This window comes from Siphateles boraxobius, unplaced genomic scaffold, assembly GCF_051911475.1.
Source record: "Siphateles boraxobius isolate OS27281-9 unplaced genomic scaffold, OSU_SipBor_1 53, whole genome shotgun sequence".
In the NCBI taxonomy this organism is placed as follows: Eukaryota; Metazoa; Chordata; class Actinopteri; order Cypriniformes; family Leuciscidae; genus Siphateles; species Siphateles boraxobius.
Window position 1 is genome coordinate 9,896,120 of NW_027509175.1, and position 20,646 is coordinate 9,916,765.

Here is a 20,646-nt window from a genome sequence, read left to right on the forward strand (position 1 = left end):
TATGTTTTATTGCCGTTAAGTGACTGGAGAATGTGCATATTATTCATGCCAAATTAGAGAACAAACAGTAAGAAATGTGGAGAGGGACATCTAAAGCCAAGTGCTCCATTTTAAACATTGTTCTATCTGTAAAATATTGAAAAAATTAGTCATATTCTGAAAAAAAAAAAAAACGTAACGCTTGATTTCGATAGTCCTCTAATACATCTACTAAATATAAGCACCTTTTAACAACATGTCAACCACTAGTCATTAGAGTATTAATAGACTGTTTGGTTAATATCTGCTAAAACTTTATTTTGATGCTCCCCAACATATATTATACTGACTATAAGTAACTTTGCTGGTACATGTCTGTTTATTCAACTAACCTGAACCCTAACCTACCTAACAGACAACCAATATTCCAATGAGAGTTAGTTGACATGTAGTTGCAAAGTAATTTATAGTTAGCAGAATCTAAAATGGACTATCAAAATAAGTGTAAAAAAATATATAATAAAAAAAACAGCTTAATCTTAGCAAACATTCATCATAGCGAACATTCAAATCTGTATTGGCGCTGCTACTGAGCCAGAGAGAGCCAATGTCATGTACAGATTTGAACAGCTTCACAAACAGTCCACATAGTATCATTATTTCAGTGTTACAATAATTCAAATGATCACAGAAGTATAATAAAGTTTATAGTTTGGATACATTATGAAACATTGATATATGGTAGAAATCAAAAGAGTTAATCTGTCGTTCAAAAACACTGATTCATCCAGTAATTAATTAAGTATTTATTAGTGAGTCGTTCAAACTGATTTTTAACAATAGTAAATTGCATGTTATGTTGTTTAGTTTCAAATCGTAGGAGTAACGTGATGTCTATTTTTTTTAACGACATCAACAAAAAATGATTCTAAATTTATCCAGAATCATAAAACTCTAACTGACAATCATGCAAAATAAAAACAAAAACAAATATAGTATTGCGTCGGCAGGTGTCGCTCATTATCAATCACGCCACCGGCCTTGCGCCGTTCTCTCTCGTCCCTCGGCCTCGACCTGCTCGCCACAAGTATTAAGACAGTAAATAGGGTGATGTTGACTCAACAAAGAGTGATTTGACATGGTAAAGGTCCATTTTGAATAAACACAAGCAGATCATTTTCAGTTTGATATTACTGGGTTTAAAAAATGTTATGGTTGACAAAATGTCAAGGTTAGAATGCTCCAGTTGATCTCACTATATCACCAGCCATTTAAATAAATGGGAATGCTAATGGATAGCTTTCCTCTGGTAATATAGACTTCCTTGGAAGTAGTGGTACATTTCTAAAAGCATCGCTTGATTTTAAGACTTTTGAGTTCTCTATATTCATACCTTTAACTTTTATTTGAAAAATATAGAGGGAGAGATTACATAGAAAAAAAAAGATAGCAAAGAGCAATCCTTTGTGTCCACTGTTGGAGAGCACGCAGATGAAAGTAGGAGTATCCTAATCAAAACGCTGCCTGCGTTTAGCATAACAAGTAATCTGCATGCCCATCCAGGGAGCGAGACTTAATGCCGGCGTGAGGTGCATTCGGGGGCATTCATAGAGCGTCTTCTCATCTCACTCTTTTATGCACCAGCTTTTATGTGAGTATTAATAAAGGTTAAAGTTTGCTTGGAATAGAAGACAAGAGGGTCCCTCTGTGCCCTATTACAACATGTTCTTGCCTCTGGATAGGCAAATAACAAAAATTAGACTCACTTGATTATTTGGAACTAATTAGAGAGTGAAAAGAAAAGAAAAAAAACAAGGCGTTATGTTGAAAGCATGCTTAATTCTATAGATAATGCTGGTTGGGAAGGGGAAGTGGGTTGGAATGAAAGGGAAGACACACATCATCAGCATCACAATGGAAATCTATGATGTGTGCTTTTCAAAATTCTCAAAAGTTACAACCAAAGGTATGCATTTTAGTATTACGTGGCTAAAGAGAATGATGCATATTATGGTTGCTGTGCAAGCCTGTCAGTGCATTAATAGACTAACTGAGTTTTATTTTCTATCTATATCACCATTCTTCAAGAACAGTACACAGACATGCACATAATGTTCTGATGATCAATGGCAAATAATATCCACACTAATGACGAACCTCAAATTCAAAAATTCTCAACTCAAAAAGTGCTTTCCATTAGTTGGTATGACAATTTGTTGTAGTCATGTGTGCTCACCACAAATATGTAATCATTCTGACATGTCTTCAGTATATTCTCTATTTTAGAAAAAAAAGTTTCCATAATGAAACTCCAAAATAAAAAAAGGAATAAAAAAAATACTGCTCCATTGAAATTGATGTTTATGAACTGATATGTTTACACACTTAGAACTCCTACAAGGTCAAAGTGAGTAAGTCATTACTGAATTATTTGGATTTATCCTTTAGTATTGCTCTTAAAAGTCTAGCTTACTTGTGATAATGCTGCACTCATGCTCTTTCCATAAAACATGGTTGTGTTGTACACGATTGATAATAGACTTTTTTGCCTGCAAAATTGTACTAATGTGACCGTACCTTAATGGTGACACCAAAAAAAAAACAGTCTGAGATAGAACAGAAAAAAGAAAAATGTTGTGTGGTTAAAAAAAACTCAGAACATGATTGGTTACTTTCCGGATATTATGTGTAGCATTTTTTAAATTGTGACATTTCAAATGTGATATGTTGCCATATGGGGATTACCGTGGTCAAAAAGTAGAACTGGAATATACTAGACTGTTGGCTGCACACATTCAGAAATCTCTGAAAAAAATCCTGCGTGCACAACTGAGCACTATTTTGTTTGAGTAATGCATTTGCATTCACTCACAAACAAACACGTTTGTAAATATCAAAAGAAAAGATGGCACTAAGAGCCACTGTATCCCCTAGACTTGCATGAGTAAAACAGAAGATGTACTAATACTCTACATACTGAAACTGTGCAATTGGGAATATAAGTATGAAAAACCTCTTGTGGAGACTCATGAAGCATACATTGTTTTCCAGAGACATTGCGAGTCTTGTCTCTACCCCCATCCTTTGGACTGACAGGAGCACAGTGGTGAGAATGTCCATCATACGGACAAGTCTCAAATGACACCTACACTCAGTCTACAGGAACACTGTTTTTCGGGGGCATTGTAGGGCACTAATATAACAGTAATAGGTTTTGAGATAAATTCACTGGCCCTGATACAGGTGTACTACACATGATCTGAGCGTGATAAAACAAATAAAAATAAGTGTTAGATGGACAATTTCGAAGTAAAAAAATAAAAAACGCCCAGCTGTTTTAGGTAATGTAGTTGAATTGTTTTCAATGGGAGAGCTGCATATTTATAAATGGCGGCAGCGCAAAGTGTTGCTGTGTGTCTTATTTACACTGAGTGCTGCATGCTTGGCTTTTTTGCTCCGATTGCCGAGACTCGAAAAAATTTTAAGTCTGGGTAAAACGCAGCGCTCATCAATGTCACTTCCTACCCAGTCGTCCAATCACAGTAGAGGATGAGCGGGACAAATGCCACAAAAAACCAACCATCAAATCCTGCTATATACAACGTCAAAGGTGTAGTGACAGAGAGATCAGACACACAATTATTTGTTATGTTTAACAAATAATTCATAATATCCCTCACCCAATGAGCAAACCATGGGCTAGAGTTATCTGAACTACCCCCAAAATGCAACGAAGGCCCGCATCACAGCAACCGAAGCGTCTCAACTGAAAAAAAAAAAAAAAACTTGCATGACTAAAGCACTCTCAAGCTAGAAGTTTTCAGAAGAATACCTGCCATTTTCAGCAGGCTAAAAATACTTTGGTGAACAAATGGCCTTACTTTAGTTCTACACTGCTGTCCACAACCAATGTCACAAAACTGAATGAGGGAGAAGAAATGTGACAAAGCATAGAAAGAGCATCCATTTAAGTCCGCATTCATTTACTACAAGGTTTTCAGGATTAGAGCTGACCAGATTCTGACCAAATAGTGAAGATTTCCAGAATCTGAAGAGCAGAGGTGAGCTTCTCTATTCCCAGAGCGTCCCACTGCCCCCTCACATGGCATCTGCTGAAATGTCACCACTCAGGTAATAAAATATCACAAAGTAACACTGATTTTTTGAAAAAGAAGAAAGAAAGAAAAAGGAAAGAGGTTGCTATAAATAATACAATGCCAAAACTCAATATCAAAAGTGTAAATTCAATAAACAATGTGCAAAGCAACAAGTAATCATCAGTTTCACTGCCACTATAATAAATAGTTAATTCATAATAAATAAATATAACAGTATAAATAAATATGTATTTTGTCATGGTCATCCTACGCAGTTTTGCTGTTATTATACAAAAAGATTTAACTGTGCAATGCAAAGAGAACATAAATGTTGGTATTCACTGATAAGTCATCATCATATTTCCATCTACAATGTATTGGTTAAATTGATTTGTATAGTTTTGATCTCCGAGTTCATTAACAATACAAAAGGAGAAATTATTACCACTTGGTTTTGAGAAATGTTAGAGTAATTGTGGGCTGTAATGAAAGGTTCGAGAATCTCTTTCACATTTCCCGAGTCCCAAGCGAAGGAGAAGCTTAGATTAAATGCCATGAAAAGATGAAGGTGCAAATTAAACCAGAATGCCATTAATTTCCATGTTCCATTTCTGGTAATGGCTACAATTTCAATGACACTTTAGCTGGCATGGCCTTAGCTCTTCGTTCCCATTACAAACTGCAATTATCTACAAATTACGACTAGTGTCACTTGTGGTGTCAACAGCTTACAACCCCAAACCCTACACATGAAATCCTACAGTTTAATAGACAAACACACATTTACACACTCATGATGTAGGTGGAGAGTGTTTCTAACCAGCTCACAAGATGAATCTCGTTTAGCGGTTTCCCTAATAGGTAAGAAACCACATTACCTTTATGATACTTGAAATTAGTAGAATCCGTTGGTATATTTGCCCCTGTGACCCTCTAAACAACCTGATGTCACTAGTATTCAGATGTAGGTGTACATTTTTGTTTTGTGTTGTAGGTGTACATCAAGTTTAGTAACATCAATGGGATTGTTCCAACACTCCAATGAGGAACATTGCATTAAATAAATGTGCAAGTACAAATAATAATAATAATAAATATATATATATATATATATATATATATATATATATATATATATATATATATATATATACTGTATAGCAAAATGTTGACATTTTTCTAACTTGTTTACACAGAAATCAACGATTTATGAGTCAGTAGTTCTAAAAAGGTGGCTGTTAAAAACACTATTTTTTCACTTTTTGAATCTGTTCTTTCAGTAATATTCATTATGACCTATTATTCAATGGACACATTAAATGGACAGCACTGTCCATAGACCATGTCTAACAATTTTGGAGATCTAATCAAAGCCTTAAACTCTGCCCAGATAAATCGGAGATCACAAGTCACAAGCACTAAATCTGAGCTTTGCTACTTGCATCAATTAATTGCATCAAGTAAGTTTCCGGTAATTTAAATAAAGCATATATATATATGTATATATATATATGTATATACACACATATATATATAACTGCTGAGAAATAAAACAACAGCAAAAATGTAACTCAAACAGGTATAAAAGCATTTTAAAACATGTTCACCAGTCAATTTATTAGGCACACCTGTCCAACTGCTCGTTAACGCAAATATCTAGTCAGCCAATCACATGGGAGCAACTCAATGCATTTAGACATGAAGGGTTGGGGTCCCGTGTCTCTTCAATATATCTATATATCATTTTGAGTGCTTACATTATTCCTATAAAAATTACTAATCATGGATAAGCATGTTTATATAATCATTTCTATATTCAATGAGTGATTCACATATATTGTTAACCATATGTTGCTGTCAGCATTTTTACCAGTTTATTTCTAAGTGCATTTCTAATGTCTGTGACTAATCTTTATGGCCCTGAATGAGGATCCTGAGAACCGGCTCTTTGTATTGGGGAAAACAGTTGATAAGATAATAGAAGAGGTTAAGTCTGAAGAAGACCCTCATCAGATGACCCTATGTCTGTTTTCTCCTGACCAAATAAAGGGGTCATTCACTATGTGACTTACATGACCTGATTCACAGAATTGTACTTCTTTGTGTTTTTCATTAATGAATAAAGTGAACATTATCTATATTTCTTTCTGAGGAGGGAATGTTTTATCAGCATGTTTTGGGTAGTCTGTCCTGATAATGGTGAGCTCAGGCCCTCTTCAACCTTGCAGGAACTGTTATTTCCTTGTGCTTTTGAGTGTGTGTTGTATGCTCTGTGCAGGTCTCGTGAGATGCCACAGCAGACCCCGAGACGCCTTTCTACGACCTCCAGGGTCACATCCGGATTAAATCTCGGATTCTGATGAGAGCTATCTATATTGATGACTTACACTCCTATTTATCTATATGTATGGAATTGTTTAGACTTTATGTTCTCTTAGCCAATCAGAAGTAGCCAACATGTACAGGTCCTTCTAAAAAAAATAGCATATTGTGATAAAGTTCATTATTTTCCATAATGTAATGATAAAAATGTAACTTTCATATATTTTAGATTCATTGCACTCCAACTGAAATATTTCATGTCTTTTATTGTTTTAATACTGATGATTTTGGCATACAGCTCATGAAAACCCAAAATTCCTATCTCAAAAAATTAGCATATTTCATCCGACCAATAAAAGAAGTGTTTTTAATAAATAAATAAAAAGTCAACCTTCAAATAATTATGTTCAGTTATGCACTCAATACTTGGTTGGGAATCCTTTTGCAGAAATGATTGCTTCGATGCGGCGTTACATGGAGGCAATCATGGAGGCACTGCTGAGGTGTTATGGAGGCCCAGGATGCTTCGATAGCGGCCTTAAGCTCATCCAGAGTGTTGGGTCTTGCGTCTCTCAACTTTCTCTTCACAATATCCCACAGATTCTCTATGGGGTTCAGGTCAGGAGAGTTGGCAGGACAATTGAGCACAGTAATACCATGGTCAGTAAACCATTTACCAGTGGTTTTGGCACTGTGAGCAGGTGCCAGGTCGTGCTGAAAAATGAAATCTTCATCTCCATAAATCTTTTCAGCAGATGGAAGCATGAAGTGCTCCAAAATCTCCTGATAGCTAGCTGCATTGACCCTGCCCTTGATAAAACACAGTGGACCAACACCAGCAGCTGACATGGCACCCCAGACCATCACTGACTGTGGGTACTTGACACTGGACTTCAGGCATTTTGGCATTTCCTTCTCCCCAGTCTTCCTAGCACCTTGATTTCCGAATGACATGCAAAATTTGCTTTCATCCGAAAAAGTACTTTGGACCACTGAGCAACAGTCCAGTGCTGCTTCTCTGTAGCCCAGGTCAGGCGCTTCTGCCGCTGTTTCTGGTTCAAAAGTGGCTTGACCTGGGGAAGGCGGCACCTGTAGCCCTATTCCTGCACACGCCTGTGCATGGTGGCTCTGGATGTTTCAACTCCAGACTCAGTCCACTGCTTCCGCAGGTCCCCCAAGGTCTAGAAATCGGTCCTTCTCCACAATCTTCCTCAGGGTCCGGTCACCTCTTCTCGTTGTGCAGCGTTTTTTGCCACACTTTTTCCTTCCCACAGACTTCCCACTGAGGTGCCTTGATACAGCACTCTGGGAACAGCCTATTTGTTCAGAAATTTCTTTCTGTGTCTTACCCTCTTGCTTGAGGGTGTCAATGATGGCCTTCTGGACAGCAGTCAGGTCGGCAGTCTTACCCATGATTGCGGTTTTGAGTAATGAAACAGGCTGGGAGTTTTTAAAAGCCTCAGGAATCTTTAGCAGGTGTTTAGAGTTAATTAGTTGATTCAGATGATTAGGTTAATAGCTCGTTTAGAGAACCTTTTCATGATATGCTAATCTTTTGAGATAGGAATTTTGGGTTTTCATGAGCTGTATGCCAAAATCGTCAGTATTAAAACAATACAAGGCCTGAAATATTTCAGTTGGTGTGCAATGAATCTAAAATACAAATTTTAAATACATGATTTCTACGTGTGTGTGTGTGTGTGTGTGTGTGTGTGTGTGTCTGACCCACCTTTAATGTAAGTCTATGGGATTTCTATTTATAATTATATTGCAAAAATGGTTGCAAATATGACATTTGGCAACAGTAATGTACAGTAAAAGTCTGCTTTTTAGCACAGTGCAAGTAACCACAGATTGCTGAACTTACTGAATAATAGATGACTATAAAGAATGTGTGGTAATTTACAATAATGAGTGTCAGGTATAAATCATTATTAAGAAATAAATGTAAATGCTAATTTAACATTATGAATATTAGTTTTTATCAGAATGATTGCACTCCCTAACATTTGGCTGACATGCATGTTCGCATTCACTCTGGAATTAAATGAAAATTCAGTCATTATTTATGCACCTTTATGTCAAAGAATCACACAGAGCTTTTCCATACAATAACAGTTAATTGTGACTACATTTGTCCAACTTCAAAAGTCTCTAAAAGTACCATAAAATAGTCCACAACTATTTAAGTGATATTACTTTTACACAATAGTTTTAGAAACAAAAATTTCTTTTTTAAAAATAACTTATATTTTAGAAAAAATATTTCCAGTTACTTTGTCTAATTTTGATCCGCCAATGTATAAAGTTCCAGACAAAGCCATAGCAGAACTTAAAAGACCATGACCATTAAAAAAAATATATGAAAGTTTAATTTGTATCATTACATTATGGAAAATAATGAACTTTATCACAATATGCAAATTTTTTTAGAAGGACCTGTATGTACTGATGTCATTTACGCCCTTGGAAAGGGTATAACTGGTGTGAGATTTTGTTTAAGGAAGAGTCTCTGGCCTGCGACCTCCTTGTGAGACTTTGACGCCTGGCTCTACCGATGAAACTGCAAACTATTCTTCAGTCAATTTTGACCTATTTGATTGAACCTCACGACTCCTGGTCTTCTTTCATCATATCCGGTCCTGGGTCTTATATGTTAACCCCCTAACAGACATGATCAAGACGATCTGCTGAAGTTCAAACTGATCATCCGAAGGTGGTTTAAGGGACTTTGAACGTGTCATGGTTATTGGTCCCAGACAGGCTGGTCTGAGTATTTCAGAAACTCTTGATCTGCTTGAATTTTCACTCACAATCATCTATAGGGTTTACAGAGAATGGTCTGAAAAAGAACAAATGTCCAGTGAGAGGCAGTTCTTCGGGTAAAAATGTCTTGTTGATCACTTGTTACAACCAAGGTCTGCAGAAGAGCTTTAAACGCACAACACATCGAACCTTGAAGCAGATGGAAAACAGCAGAATACACACCAGTGCCACTCTTGTTGGCTAAGAAAAGGAAACTGAGGCTAGAATTTGCAGAGGCTCAACAAAATTGAACACTTGAAGATTAAAAAAACGTTGTCTGGTCTGGTCTCGATTTCTGCTGTGTCATTCAGATGGTAGGGTCAGAATTTAGTGTAAACGGCATGCAAGCATGAATCCATCCTGCTTGGTATCAGCGGTTCAGGCTACTGCTGGTGAAATGGTGTGGGGGATTTTTCTTGGCACACTTTGGGCCTCTTAGTACCAATTGAGCATGATTTAAATGCCACAGCCTACCTTAGTATTGTTGCTGACCATGTGCATCCCTTTATGACCACAGTGTACTCATCTTCTGATGACGTCCAGCAGGATAACATGCCATGCCAAGAAGCTCAAATAATTTCAAACTTACGGTGGCCCAGTAGTGCACAACACAACGAAATTTAAAAAGCAAACATAAGTTCACAACACAACAAAATGAATACACAACACAACAAAAATGAGCAATCTCTTACTATTTCTGGCAATTCCACCAAGTGGTTAAAACGTATAATGTATTATAATATGATTTGATAAATAATAATAATAAAAAAAAACATTTGGTGAATTGCAGAATTACAGGAAGGTATTGACACATTTTCACCTCAAGTCAGTCTGGTCACTAGGAACCTACCACAAGCTTTGGAACATGAAACAAAAAAAACCTTTAGGTGAATTACAGAAATGTTTTTTTTTAATAAAAAAAAAAACATTGTGTACTGTGCATGCAGGGAGCTATTGGAACAATTTCACCTGTAGTAAGTCTGTCTGGTTTCTAAGAACTACAACCTTTGAAACATGAAATGTTGTTTCCTAAAAATAATTGTTTACTGTAAATACATGGAGGGATGTATTGGAAATAAGGTCACCTGTAGTAAGTCAGTCTTACCAATACAATCAAGCTTTGGATTTTGAACATGTCTGTTTTTGCATGTTAAAGGGATAGTTCACCCAAAAATGAAAATTCTGTCAGTATTTACTCACCCTCATGTTGTTCCAACCCCGTTAGACCTTCGTTCATCTTCGGAACACAAATTAAGATATTTTTTATTAAATCTGAGAGCTGGATCACTCCTCCATAGGCTTCTAAGGGATTGACACTTGTTCCACAAAAGGTTACCAGTCGCCCCCCTTTTTGGCAATCGAGTGCAAAATGACATACCCATAATAAAATGGTTGTTGCTAAGGAGTCCTTCTGACTATACACAAAACCAAGGTATCATTTAAAAGCTAACACTTGACAGTTTACTGTGAAAAACTCAGAATTGCTCTAGCAATTACTAATAGAGAGATAAAGCAGCTCAAAAACAATGCACAATTTTTTTGAATGTAAAATTCGGGATCACCAGGGATCCCTGCGGCTCAAGGGGTTAAAGACATCGTTAAAATAGTCCAAGTGATTACAGTGGCTCAATCCTAAGTTTATCAAACGATGAGAATACTTTCTGTGCGCAAAAAACAAACAAAAATAACGAAGTCAGTTCGCTAGTGTAATAGCGTAAATTTCTGTTGTTGTACGTCATACGCATCACACACATGACCAGCGTCTGCCAATAGTGAGCGTACGTGTGACATAGTGTGTGACACTACACAATCACACTATGTTAACTGACTCGAGGCCCACAGAGAAAGAAATGAATAGTTGAAATAAAGTCGTTATTTTTGTTTCTTTTTTGCGCAAAAAAAGTATTCTCGATGTCTTTAATAACGATGTCCTAAATACCTTTTCGGGGCTGGCAAGTGTCAATCCCTTTGAAGCCTATGGAGGAGTGATCCAGCTCTCAGATTTCATCAAAAATATCTTAATTCATGTTCCAAAGATGAACGAAGGTCTTACGGGGTTGGAACAATATGAGGGTGAGTAAATACTGACAGAATTTTCATTTTTGGGTGAACTATCCCTTTAAGTCATTAATAGTAGAGTAAAGTAATAGTAAAGTAATTAATACAAATTATCCATTTTAACCACTTGGAGGAATTGGCAGACGTTCCCTTAGGGATCATGTGCTGTAATAGCGCGTGAAAGCATTTTAGAGTATAAATATGCAGCTATAATGCACGTTGGTAGTTTTGAATTAATAAATGTCGATATACAATGGTTACTGTTAAAACGAATCGTTGTGTGTTGATATATTTTTTAGACTGCTGACTCTATAGAACAGTGGCACTGGAAACTAACTTTACCACGCTCCGAGAGCCCTCTAGTGGTCGGGAGCATTTCCTTTGTGTTGTGGCTTTATTTAATTGTGTTGTGGCTTTATTTAATTGTTTAGTGGCTTATTTCCTTTGTGTTGCGGCTTTATTTCTTTGTGTTGTGAACTCATGTTTGCTTTTTACATTTTGTTGTGTTGTGCACTACTGGGCCACCGTACACTGGTTTCTTGAACATGACAACGAGTTCACTATATTCAAATGGCCTCCACAGTCACCAGATCTCAATTCAATAGAGCACCTTTGGGATGTGGTGGAATGGGGAATTTGCATCATGGATGTACCGACGAAAAATCTGCAGCTACTGTGTGATGCTATCATGTAAATATGGACCAAAATCGATGAGGAATGTTTCCAGCACCTTGTTGAATCTATGCCACGAAGAATTAAGGCAGTTCTGAGGTCAAAAGGGTCCAACCCAGTAACTAAGGTGTCTCTAATAAAGTGGCCAGTGGGTGTGTATACATAGTGGAAAATAATTATTTTTTTTTGTTTCATTAGGTGAAAAGATCCAGAAAAGTCCCTTTGGTGATTGAATATGGAAATTATGTTGATAGCGCAGCTATTTGAGCATTTATGTATAGAAATAAATCTCGAAAGCCAGTCATTATTGCTCTACACAACAACATTAGGTTTAGTTGTATGCAAATACATCATATAGAAACAAATTTAGCTTTCTCATTTGGATACTCCGAAAAAAATAGTAGATGAATGAAAAATGGAATGGATAAGAGATTTTTGTGTGACCTGGAGCTCCGTTAATGAGGCCAAAGGAGATGAGCCTGCAGCAAACCACAGCCGTTTGTGCGGGGAAGAGACACAGAGGTACTCACAGAGTACACTGCGTTTCCAAGTCTGCATCTCAGGAGAACACACACAGTATGCAAAAGAGGGAATCTTGGAAGATCCCTTCGGCACAAAGGGAAATTTCTGATGGGGGTTCCTAACTAGTGAAACCTGTTTCACAGTGGCAGATTTACAAAGACAATGCCGGACAAAAATAAATTACACAAGATGCCTTGTTGTGCATAAAAAAATTATGTTTTGGACAATTATGAATAGATCTGAAATACTGTGGCTGGAAAATATAAATTATAACATTTACTTCTTTGTGGCAACTCCCTCTTGCACGATAAAAGAACAACTGAACTGTAGGCAGACAGAGCTGATGATAGTGATCAAAGCATGCTGGGAAAGATGCTTGTGTGTTGGGGGTCTGCCCACTGTCATACATATAGTGGAAAGGGTGGATAGTTCACCCAAAAATGAAAATTCTGTCAGTATTTACTCACCCTCATGTTGTTCCAACCCCGTAAGACCTTCGTTCATCTTCGGAACATGAATTAAGATATTTTTGATGAAATCTGAGAGCTGGATCACTCCTCCATAGGCTTCTAAGGGATTAAAACGTGTTCCCCGAAAAGTTATCGTTAAAGACATATTAAAATAGTCCAAGCGACTACACTGGGTCAGTCTTAAGTTTATCAAGCGACGAGAATACTTTTTGGGCGCAAAAAAAAACAAAATTAATGACTTTATTTCAACTATTCATTTCCTTCTCTGTGGGCCTCGAGTCAGTTCACGTAATGTAATAGCGCAGTGTTTCTGTGTTGTACGTCACACGCATCACACACATGACCAACGTCGGCCAATAGTGCGCCTACATGTGACGTACAACACAGAAGCACTGCGCTGTTACACTACGTGAACTCACTCGAGGCCCACAGAGAAAGAAATTAATAGTTGAGATAAAGTCGCTTTTTTTGCGCACAAAAAGTTTTCTCATCGCTTGATAAACTTAAGATTGAGCCACTGTAGTCACTTGGGCTATTTTAACGATGTCTTTAATAACTTTTCGGGGAACAAGTTTCAATCCCTTAGAAGCCTATGGAGGAGTGATCCAGCTCTCAGATTTAATAAAAAATATCTTAATTTGTGTTCCGAAGATGAACGAAGGTCTTACGGGGTTGGAACAACATGAGGGAGAGTAATTACCGACAGCATTTAAATTTTTGGGCGAACTATCCCTTTAACACCAGTTCTGATTGGTCAACATCTCATGGTCATAGTAACGGTAGCTATTGCTGTGCAGATCGGAAAGAATTGAATGAATTAATGAATGAATGAATGAATGAATGAGGCATTTATATAACGCTTTCATATGTACTACTGTACAGCCAAAGCGCTTTACATCAGGGTATCTCTCCTCAACCACCACCAGTTTTGGATTGATTACTGTGACGTGAAAAGGATTCACACCAGCTAATATTTCAATTGAGAACTGAGGCACGTAATCTGCTTTAAATACATCATCCCATAATGAGTGCAATGTCATCCTCATGCCGAGGTTATTATTTCACTGTGTGCAGGAACAGTTTGGCAGCTAAATGAGAATTTGGCCGGTAACAGCATTTTAACATTTTCACAGTGTGACCGGGAAAACCTCTAGCAGCGGGTGTGTGTCACAGCAGAATTCCGGGGCAGGAATAGGCAAGGTTGTCGAGCGGTTTGCTCAACCTACAACCTGATTAATAGGTGCCATTAAGCCAAAGCCCAAAGCTGTGAGTTACAACAAACCAACACCCATCTCTTGAACTCAGCCAATCCATTTACAGCAGACCGATTTAATGTTTTTAAGGCAGTGGAACAGAGGGGACTAAAATGGGAATGCTGAGAAATAGAAGGCATTTTGACCAGGGAAATCCCATGACTATTCCATGACCTTTCCAGTAAAAAAATAAAATAAAATAATGAGACTGATGTGGTAGAAAACACTGTGGCACTACTAAAACATTGCTCTGTTTGTTTGATCGAACCGTAAGCAGCATCAGTTAAACAATGGCATGAGTCTCGGGCAGGACTATCTGTTCATCCAGTTACTTGAAAATGGGCGGAGTGATGCCATGCATCGTATTCAAATCTCATTTAATATGATTTTGGAGTACTATTTTTGAGAACTATTATATGACTTCAGAAGACTGAATATACTGCATTTTTAATGGACTTTTTTTGTTGTTTTTTCAGCTGCGCTGTTTCCTGGGGTATTTTTTTCTATTTGTTTCATCCATTGCGATTTCAGAAAAAGTCTTTGTTAAAGAATTATACGCCATGAACCAAGCCAATCAGCTACGAGGCGAATCATAACTTTAAAAACTTTGATTTGAAGAAAAAAAGTATTTGAAAATCAGACAAAAATAAAAGGCAAGAGACTGTGAACTTAACGGCTTTAGAGATAGAAAGAACTACAATCCCATTAAGCTTTGCAAACAGCATAATCAAATTAATAAACAATATTTTAAGTTTATTGCAAAATATGCATTTATTTAAATATCGAAGTATTTTAAGAGCATAGATTATGTAATTTGCAGTGCTACATGGGAGTGGGAGGAGCTAACGAGATCTTTTGGCATGTTTTGCTCGTTTCCACTCTCAGATTAGTTGAATTTTCTGTACAGTATCATGGGTAATGTAGTTTTTCACAAATTCTGCTGTTCAACAAGATTATTTTAAAACTAAGTTGAAATAATGACTTACTACCTCATTGCTCACAGTAAGGCTGTCTTTAAAGGTTTATAAGTTATCGTTAAAAATCAATTTCCCTATGGATAACCAGAACCCGACTGTTGCACTCTATAAATTCATGAACTGGGAATGAGCAGCCTGAATATTCTGCTAAATAACTACTTTTTTTGCCCCACAGAAAGATGAAAAATAAATATTTTGAGCAACAGCAGAGTAGATGGTGACAGAATTTTAATTTCTGCATAAACTATTCCCTTACATACTAATACACGGACATACTAAAATAAACATCTTCTGAAGTCAAAAGCCAAGGCTGTACACAAAAACACACAACTTCCTGCAGTATTCACAGGGATGCTGTCTCACTGATAACACCAGCATGTGAAATCAGCCTTACCTTTGCGATCTGCACGCACCAGTTGAGCAGCAGCTGGGAGCCGATGTTCTCCTGGTGCTCATGTACGTAGTCCAGCAGGCAGCCGTGGGGCATGAGCTGAGTTACCAGCTGAATAGTGGGACTCAAGCAGACCCCCAACAGACGCACTAAATGAGGATGCTCCATGCTGGCCATGATCAGCGCCTCCTGGAAGCCAGAGACAGAAAAGATCAGGTCACTGCTGAATTTTGAATTATGGGTTGCACTTCTGGTTTGGGGAACTTCCACTCAAAAAGACTGAAACAAATCTTTCAAAATAATGCGAAACAAATAATCCTTATCAGCTAGTTTGACTGTCAATTTCCCTTCATATTTAATTTTTAGATGTCAGAAGAATAACATAAGGGTATTTGATATGCTATCACAAGAAAATCTATGGTATCATTCACTGCATTCTTTTTCTCCTTTTTTCCACTGCAATAGTATGAAAAGAGACAACATATACGGCTCATTTTTGGCCTGCTGTACTGATTTGATTTATGTTATATCCCATGAATAATTTAATTCTCTCATTTTTCTCCCCAAATTCTCAATTCTCTTTCCAGGTGTTTTCCCACGGATGCTTTAAAATTAAATTGTCTCCCCTTTTCACTCCTTATCCGTGTTAGCAGTGTTTACAGCAATGTTTCTAAAGCAGGTAAATACAGTAATTGTTATCTGTCAAAATGACGGAAAGCACTTTGAGATATTATCAATGCTTAATGCTAAAAATAATGAACAGTTTTTGATTAAGGCAACATATTTTACATCATACAGACATATATTACTAACACGTCTGTAATATTGCTGCGGAAATAAACAAGCTTTTGGGGTTATTCGTGGTCTGTTCTAGTAATTTGTTTATGCTTTTACACTTTTAAATTTCCTTTTAATGTTTGATGGTTGAAGGGTGAGTTGAATAATGTCACTTCATTGTACAATGCTTATTATTGCGTTCATAGAGCGAACCCTTCACTGATTGTTTACAGTTTAACGGAAGTTACTCCCATAATTTACATAAATGATCATGGGGTGTAGGAAAAAGATGCATATAAAGCATAACAGGTCTCTTTCCAAATGTCATTCTACTCTTGCCTCCTACAGCGACGATGACCTCCATTAGTGACGGCTGGCCTGTCTTACTCAATTAGCCATATGTTTCAAAGTATATACAGTTTTATGTTACAACGGAGACAAGGATGAGTAGCTCTGCATCAGTTTGTCTGCTTATATGCATGTGCACAGATATGTATGTGCACAGATAACAGAACACACAGACACGCACAAAGGGGTTCCCAGCCAATCACAGTCAGCCGCAGCACGTGAGGCCACGTTTTGATGGCTTTTTAAAGAAACTTGACCTTGGAGTGCAAGATAGGACGAAATAGAGACAACAAGAAAAAAAAAGGAGAACTGATATATGACTGATCACTGTTATTGAACTGTTCTCTCTGCAGATCATCTTCCTATTTTTAATTCTACATAACTATATTTAAAGTCGAGATAAATCACATTTACAACTCATGTTATGTCTGTAATATGATGCATTTAAGTATATTAAAACTAAATATTTAAACAGATTGAGTGTGAGCCAGCTCAATGGAAAATATGGTTATTAAAAAATAATAATGTATTTATTATTATTGCCATAACATGTATTATTCAAACTGACACTTTAATTACTTCTGAAATTATTAGAACAGCATTTATTTGAAAGAAATCTTTAGAGACATTATTAATATCTTTACTGTCAGTTTTGATCAATTTAATGTATCTTTAAAAAAAAAAGTATGTATTTTGAAAGAATCTTACTGATCCTAAACTTATGAATGGTAGTGTTTTGGGGTATTGATTAACATCATTCAATAGTCAGCCAAAGACCTGTTTCAGAGGTGAAGGAAGATATATCATATTTTGATCAAATTTAACAAGGGTAAACTTTTTTTTTTTTTTTTTTTTGGAATAACATGCTCCAAATTATGCAAAATTAAGACCAGGAATGTGTATTGAAAAAGTACATTTTATTTTGTCACAACATTAATAGCTAGATTGACTGAAAAAGCAATTATAGTGGTATTATTAAGATCAAGGCAGTTAACTCACATCCATAAACTCCACATTGGCTTTAGGTCCTGTACTTTCATTGAGTATCTTTATAGCCACTGGAATCTTGACTATTTCCCCTTCTGGAACCCAGATTCCCTTTTAAAGAAGACATCAGGATCGTCATGTAAAATCACAAATGCTGATAGGTAGACATCCCAATGCATACAAAACTTAGAGGTGCTACCTTATAGACCATGCCAAAGGCTCCAGCTCCCAGAATCTTGACCCTCTTGAGCTCAGTTTCCTTCAATATCCGTAGCTGAGCCTGGTTTGGTGCTGTACCACTGGGTGTCAACGGCTCCACCAACTGCTTAAACAACCAAGTCTTAGATCAGTTACAACATCTGAATGCACGAATGCACAGATACACAGAGCTCCAAAATAAGCTCTTAGAAGTTACATTTAACTATATTTTTAGGATTAAATTCTGTGTCTCTGTGTCTCTGTGTGTGTTTTTCTATCCCGGTGGGGACTTCAACCTGAATGCACACACTCATGGGGACTTGTCACAGTGGGACCTGAATGCACACACAAACTCATGGGGACTTGTTTCACAGTGGGGACCTAAATAGAGGTTTAGAATGACATATGTTGAATAAATTATTATATGTGGGGTGAACTATTCATTTCATGTTTCTACAGGGGAATTGTCCCTGTAATAAGTGCACCAAAATACATTGAAAACGTATTTGCTAAATGACAACTTAGTTGTTGTGTTTCTGAATTAAGGAATTAAATCCTTCATAACAGTTTCACAGACAGGGTTTAGATTAAGCCAGGATTAGACCTTAGTTCACTTAGAACATTTAAGCATTTATAAACATTCATTATAAAAACAAAAACACATTACTGGTGTGCATCTTGAGACAAAACAATGGCACTGACATATTTTAAGATATGTCAGTGCAAGTTGCTAACAGCTCAAACATGCATTTTAGTCTGCGACTAGGCTTAAAACTTGTCTGTGAAACCAACAACCGTGAAACTTATTTATGTTCTTATTTATGAGAAGAAAGAATGTATCTCTCATCACACCCTATAAAAACAGCCCATTCAGAACTTTCAATCTTACCTAATGGAAAATGCATTTTTATAGTGACATTTTAACAATCTATAAACATGTAAATTTGTTATCCATTATTCAGGACTAACAGTAAATTTAAGTGACCAATCACAGCACAAAACAGAAGGCTGTCACTTGGTTTTATGGATGTGTTGACTGAACCCACACAATGTAGAGCTGTCCATCTCGGGGGTGCTGAAATACAGTATTTATATTGATCATTTGAGGGAGCTGTCCAGATATGTGGTTCTGAAATAGCATTTGTCTAACATTCACTGTTGTGTATGTGTAGAATAATTATATAGAGCTTTCCTTTCTGCTTAAGTAAATTAGTGTTTCAGGATCAATATAACTATCAACAAAATTTAAAATTCTCTCAGTTTAAGCAAAAAAGCGTTAAAAAGCACATACAATGGAAGTATATGGGGAGAGGCATTCAAAAGGTTCTAAAGCAGAAATGGGCAGCTTGTATTTGTTATGCCACCTTTGTTAATTCTTTAGTGTGAAATTGATCTGTAAAGTTAGCTACACTTTCAAAACATCTCTGAGGTAATCGACAACCATGTGGGTGGTCTAGCCCTCTCCTTTTCTTATTCTTGGCAGAAACGCATCACTTTCTACTTGAACAGAGGTCTCAGGTTTGCTAAAAACGATTTCAGGATTCTAGTGCGTGAGTGTCTCTGTCAGCTTTTGGATATAGGGCATCTTCTCAAGCTGACAGCTGTCTATAACACTGTTGCTCCACCTGCAAATTATCCAAACCAGCATAGACAGGCCATGTTTTTTAATAGGCTGCACAGTCATTCAGGGCATCAGGGCTATGCATTAACCCAACAAACCTGCCACACATTTAAGGAAGGCCCTCCGCTGAATACTTTATGTGCTGTAAGCTGGGGATTTTTTAAGCATGCACCTTAACAAAACGAAAAAGAAATGAAAAACCTGTGGACAGGGGAGGAAATTGATGCAAGGTGACAGACAGAAGAGACACAAGATATAATGCATAATGTATGGAATGTTCAGGTTTTAGTCAGTGCTTACTCATTTACTACACATATGAGAACAGGCCTCTCTCACCTCAGTCTCCAGGAAACGACGTAAAGCTCTCTTTTTCTTAATGCTCTTTCTTCGGATGTAAACGGCCACACCAAGAGCTATGATGACCATCACAAAGAGAGCCCCAATTAACCCAGCCGCAATCAGAGGAGTCCTGGAAGATGAAAAGACAATAAGTTGTAATGCTATGAGTGTTTTTTTTTTAAACCACTTGAGCAAAACCCCCATCCTGTATAGCACTAATGCTATTGAAGAATATTTGTATTATATTCTATTAGTTCATTATTTTTTTTTTTTATAAATATCCTTTATGTGATCAAATATTATTATTTGCTGTTTTTTGTTGTTGTTGTTTTTTTGTGTGCAAATTATCCTTGACAAAAGTTGCATTTGTGAAAGCCCTTACCTGTCCAACATGCCAACACAATCTTGCACTCTGGGTCCAGTACAACTGCAAAACAGACAATCATATTGAGTTATTATCAACATATTTGAGTTATATTGCAACAGACTGGTAGATTAAATTTGTTATGGTAGTATTTCTTATACTGCATTTAATTTATTCAGATAAAAAAAAGAACAAAATGATAATCCAATTTTTTAAATTACTGTATTAGAGCAATGCTAATCTGATATACTCGCAAAGACCAGATACATTACATTTATGGTAATAGGAAAATTGGGTTCCACTTTATTTCGATAGTCCATTTTAGACATTCTACTAACTATGAAACTACATGTCAACTAACTGACATTAGAGTATTAGTAGACTGTAGTAGACTGTAGTAGACTGTAAGTAGACTGTTCAGGTTAGTAGAATAAGTTGACTAGTAGTTGCCAAGTTACTTATAATC

The 20,646-nt window shown here is 36.8% G+C and overlaps 1 protein-coding gene across 1 annotated transcript in view; it reads right to left on the reverse strand.

The window, feature by feature from the left end:
- Positions 1–20,646, reverse strand: part of erbb4a (erb-b2 receptor tyrosine kinase 4a) — a 194,679-nt gene that overhangs the window by 16,249 nt on the left and 157,784 nt on the right. The window contains exons 16-20 of the mRNA XM_077205347.1: positions 20,199–20,243; positions 19,814–19,946; positions 17,858–17,980; positions 17,671–17,769; positions 15,550–15,735 (exon numbers count right to left, since the gene is read on the reverse strand). Of these exons, the coding sequence (XP_077061462.1) occupies positions 15,550–15,735; positions 17,671–17,769; positions 17,858–17,980; positions 19,814–19,946; positions 20,199–20,243 (586 nt within the window). The remainder of the gene's footprint in view (positions 1–15,549; positions 15,736–17,670; positions 17,770–17,857; positions 17,981–19,813; positions 19,947–20,198; positions 20,244–20,646) is intronic.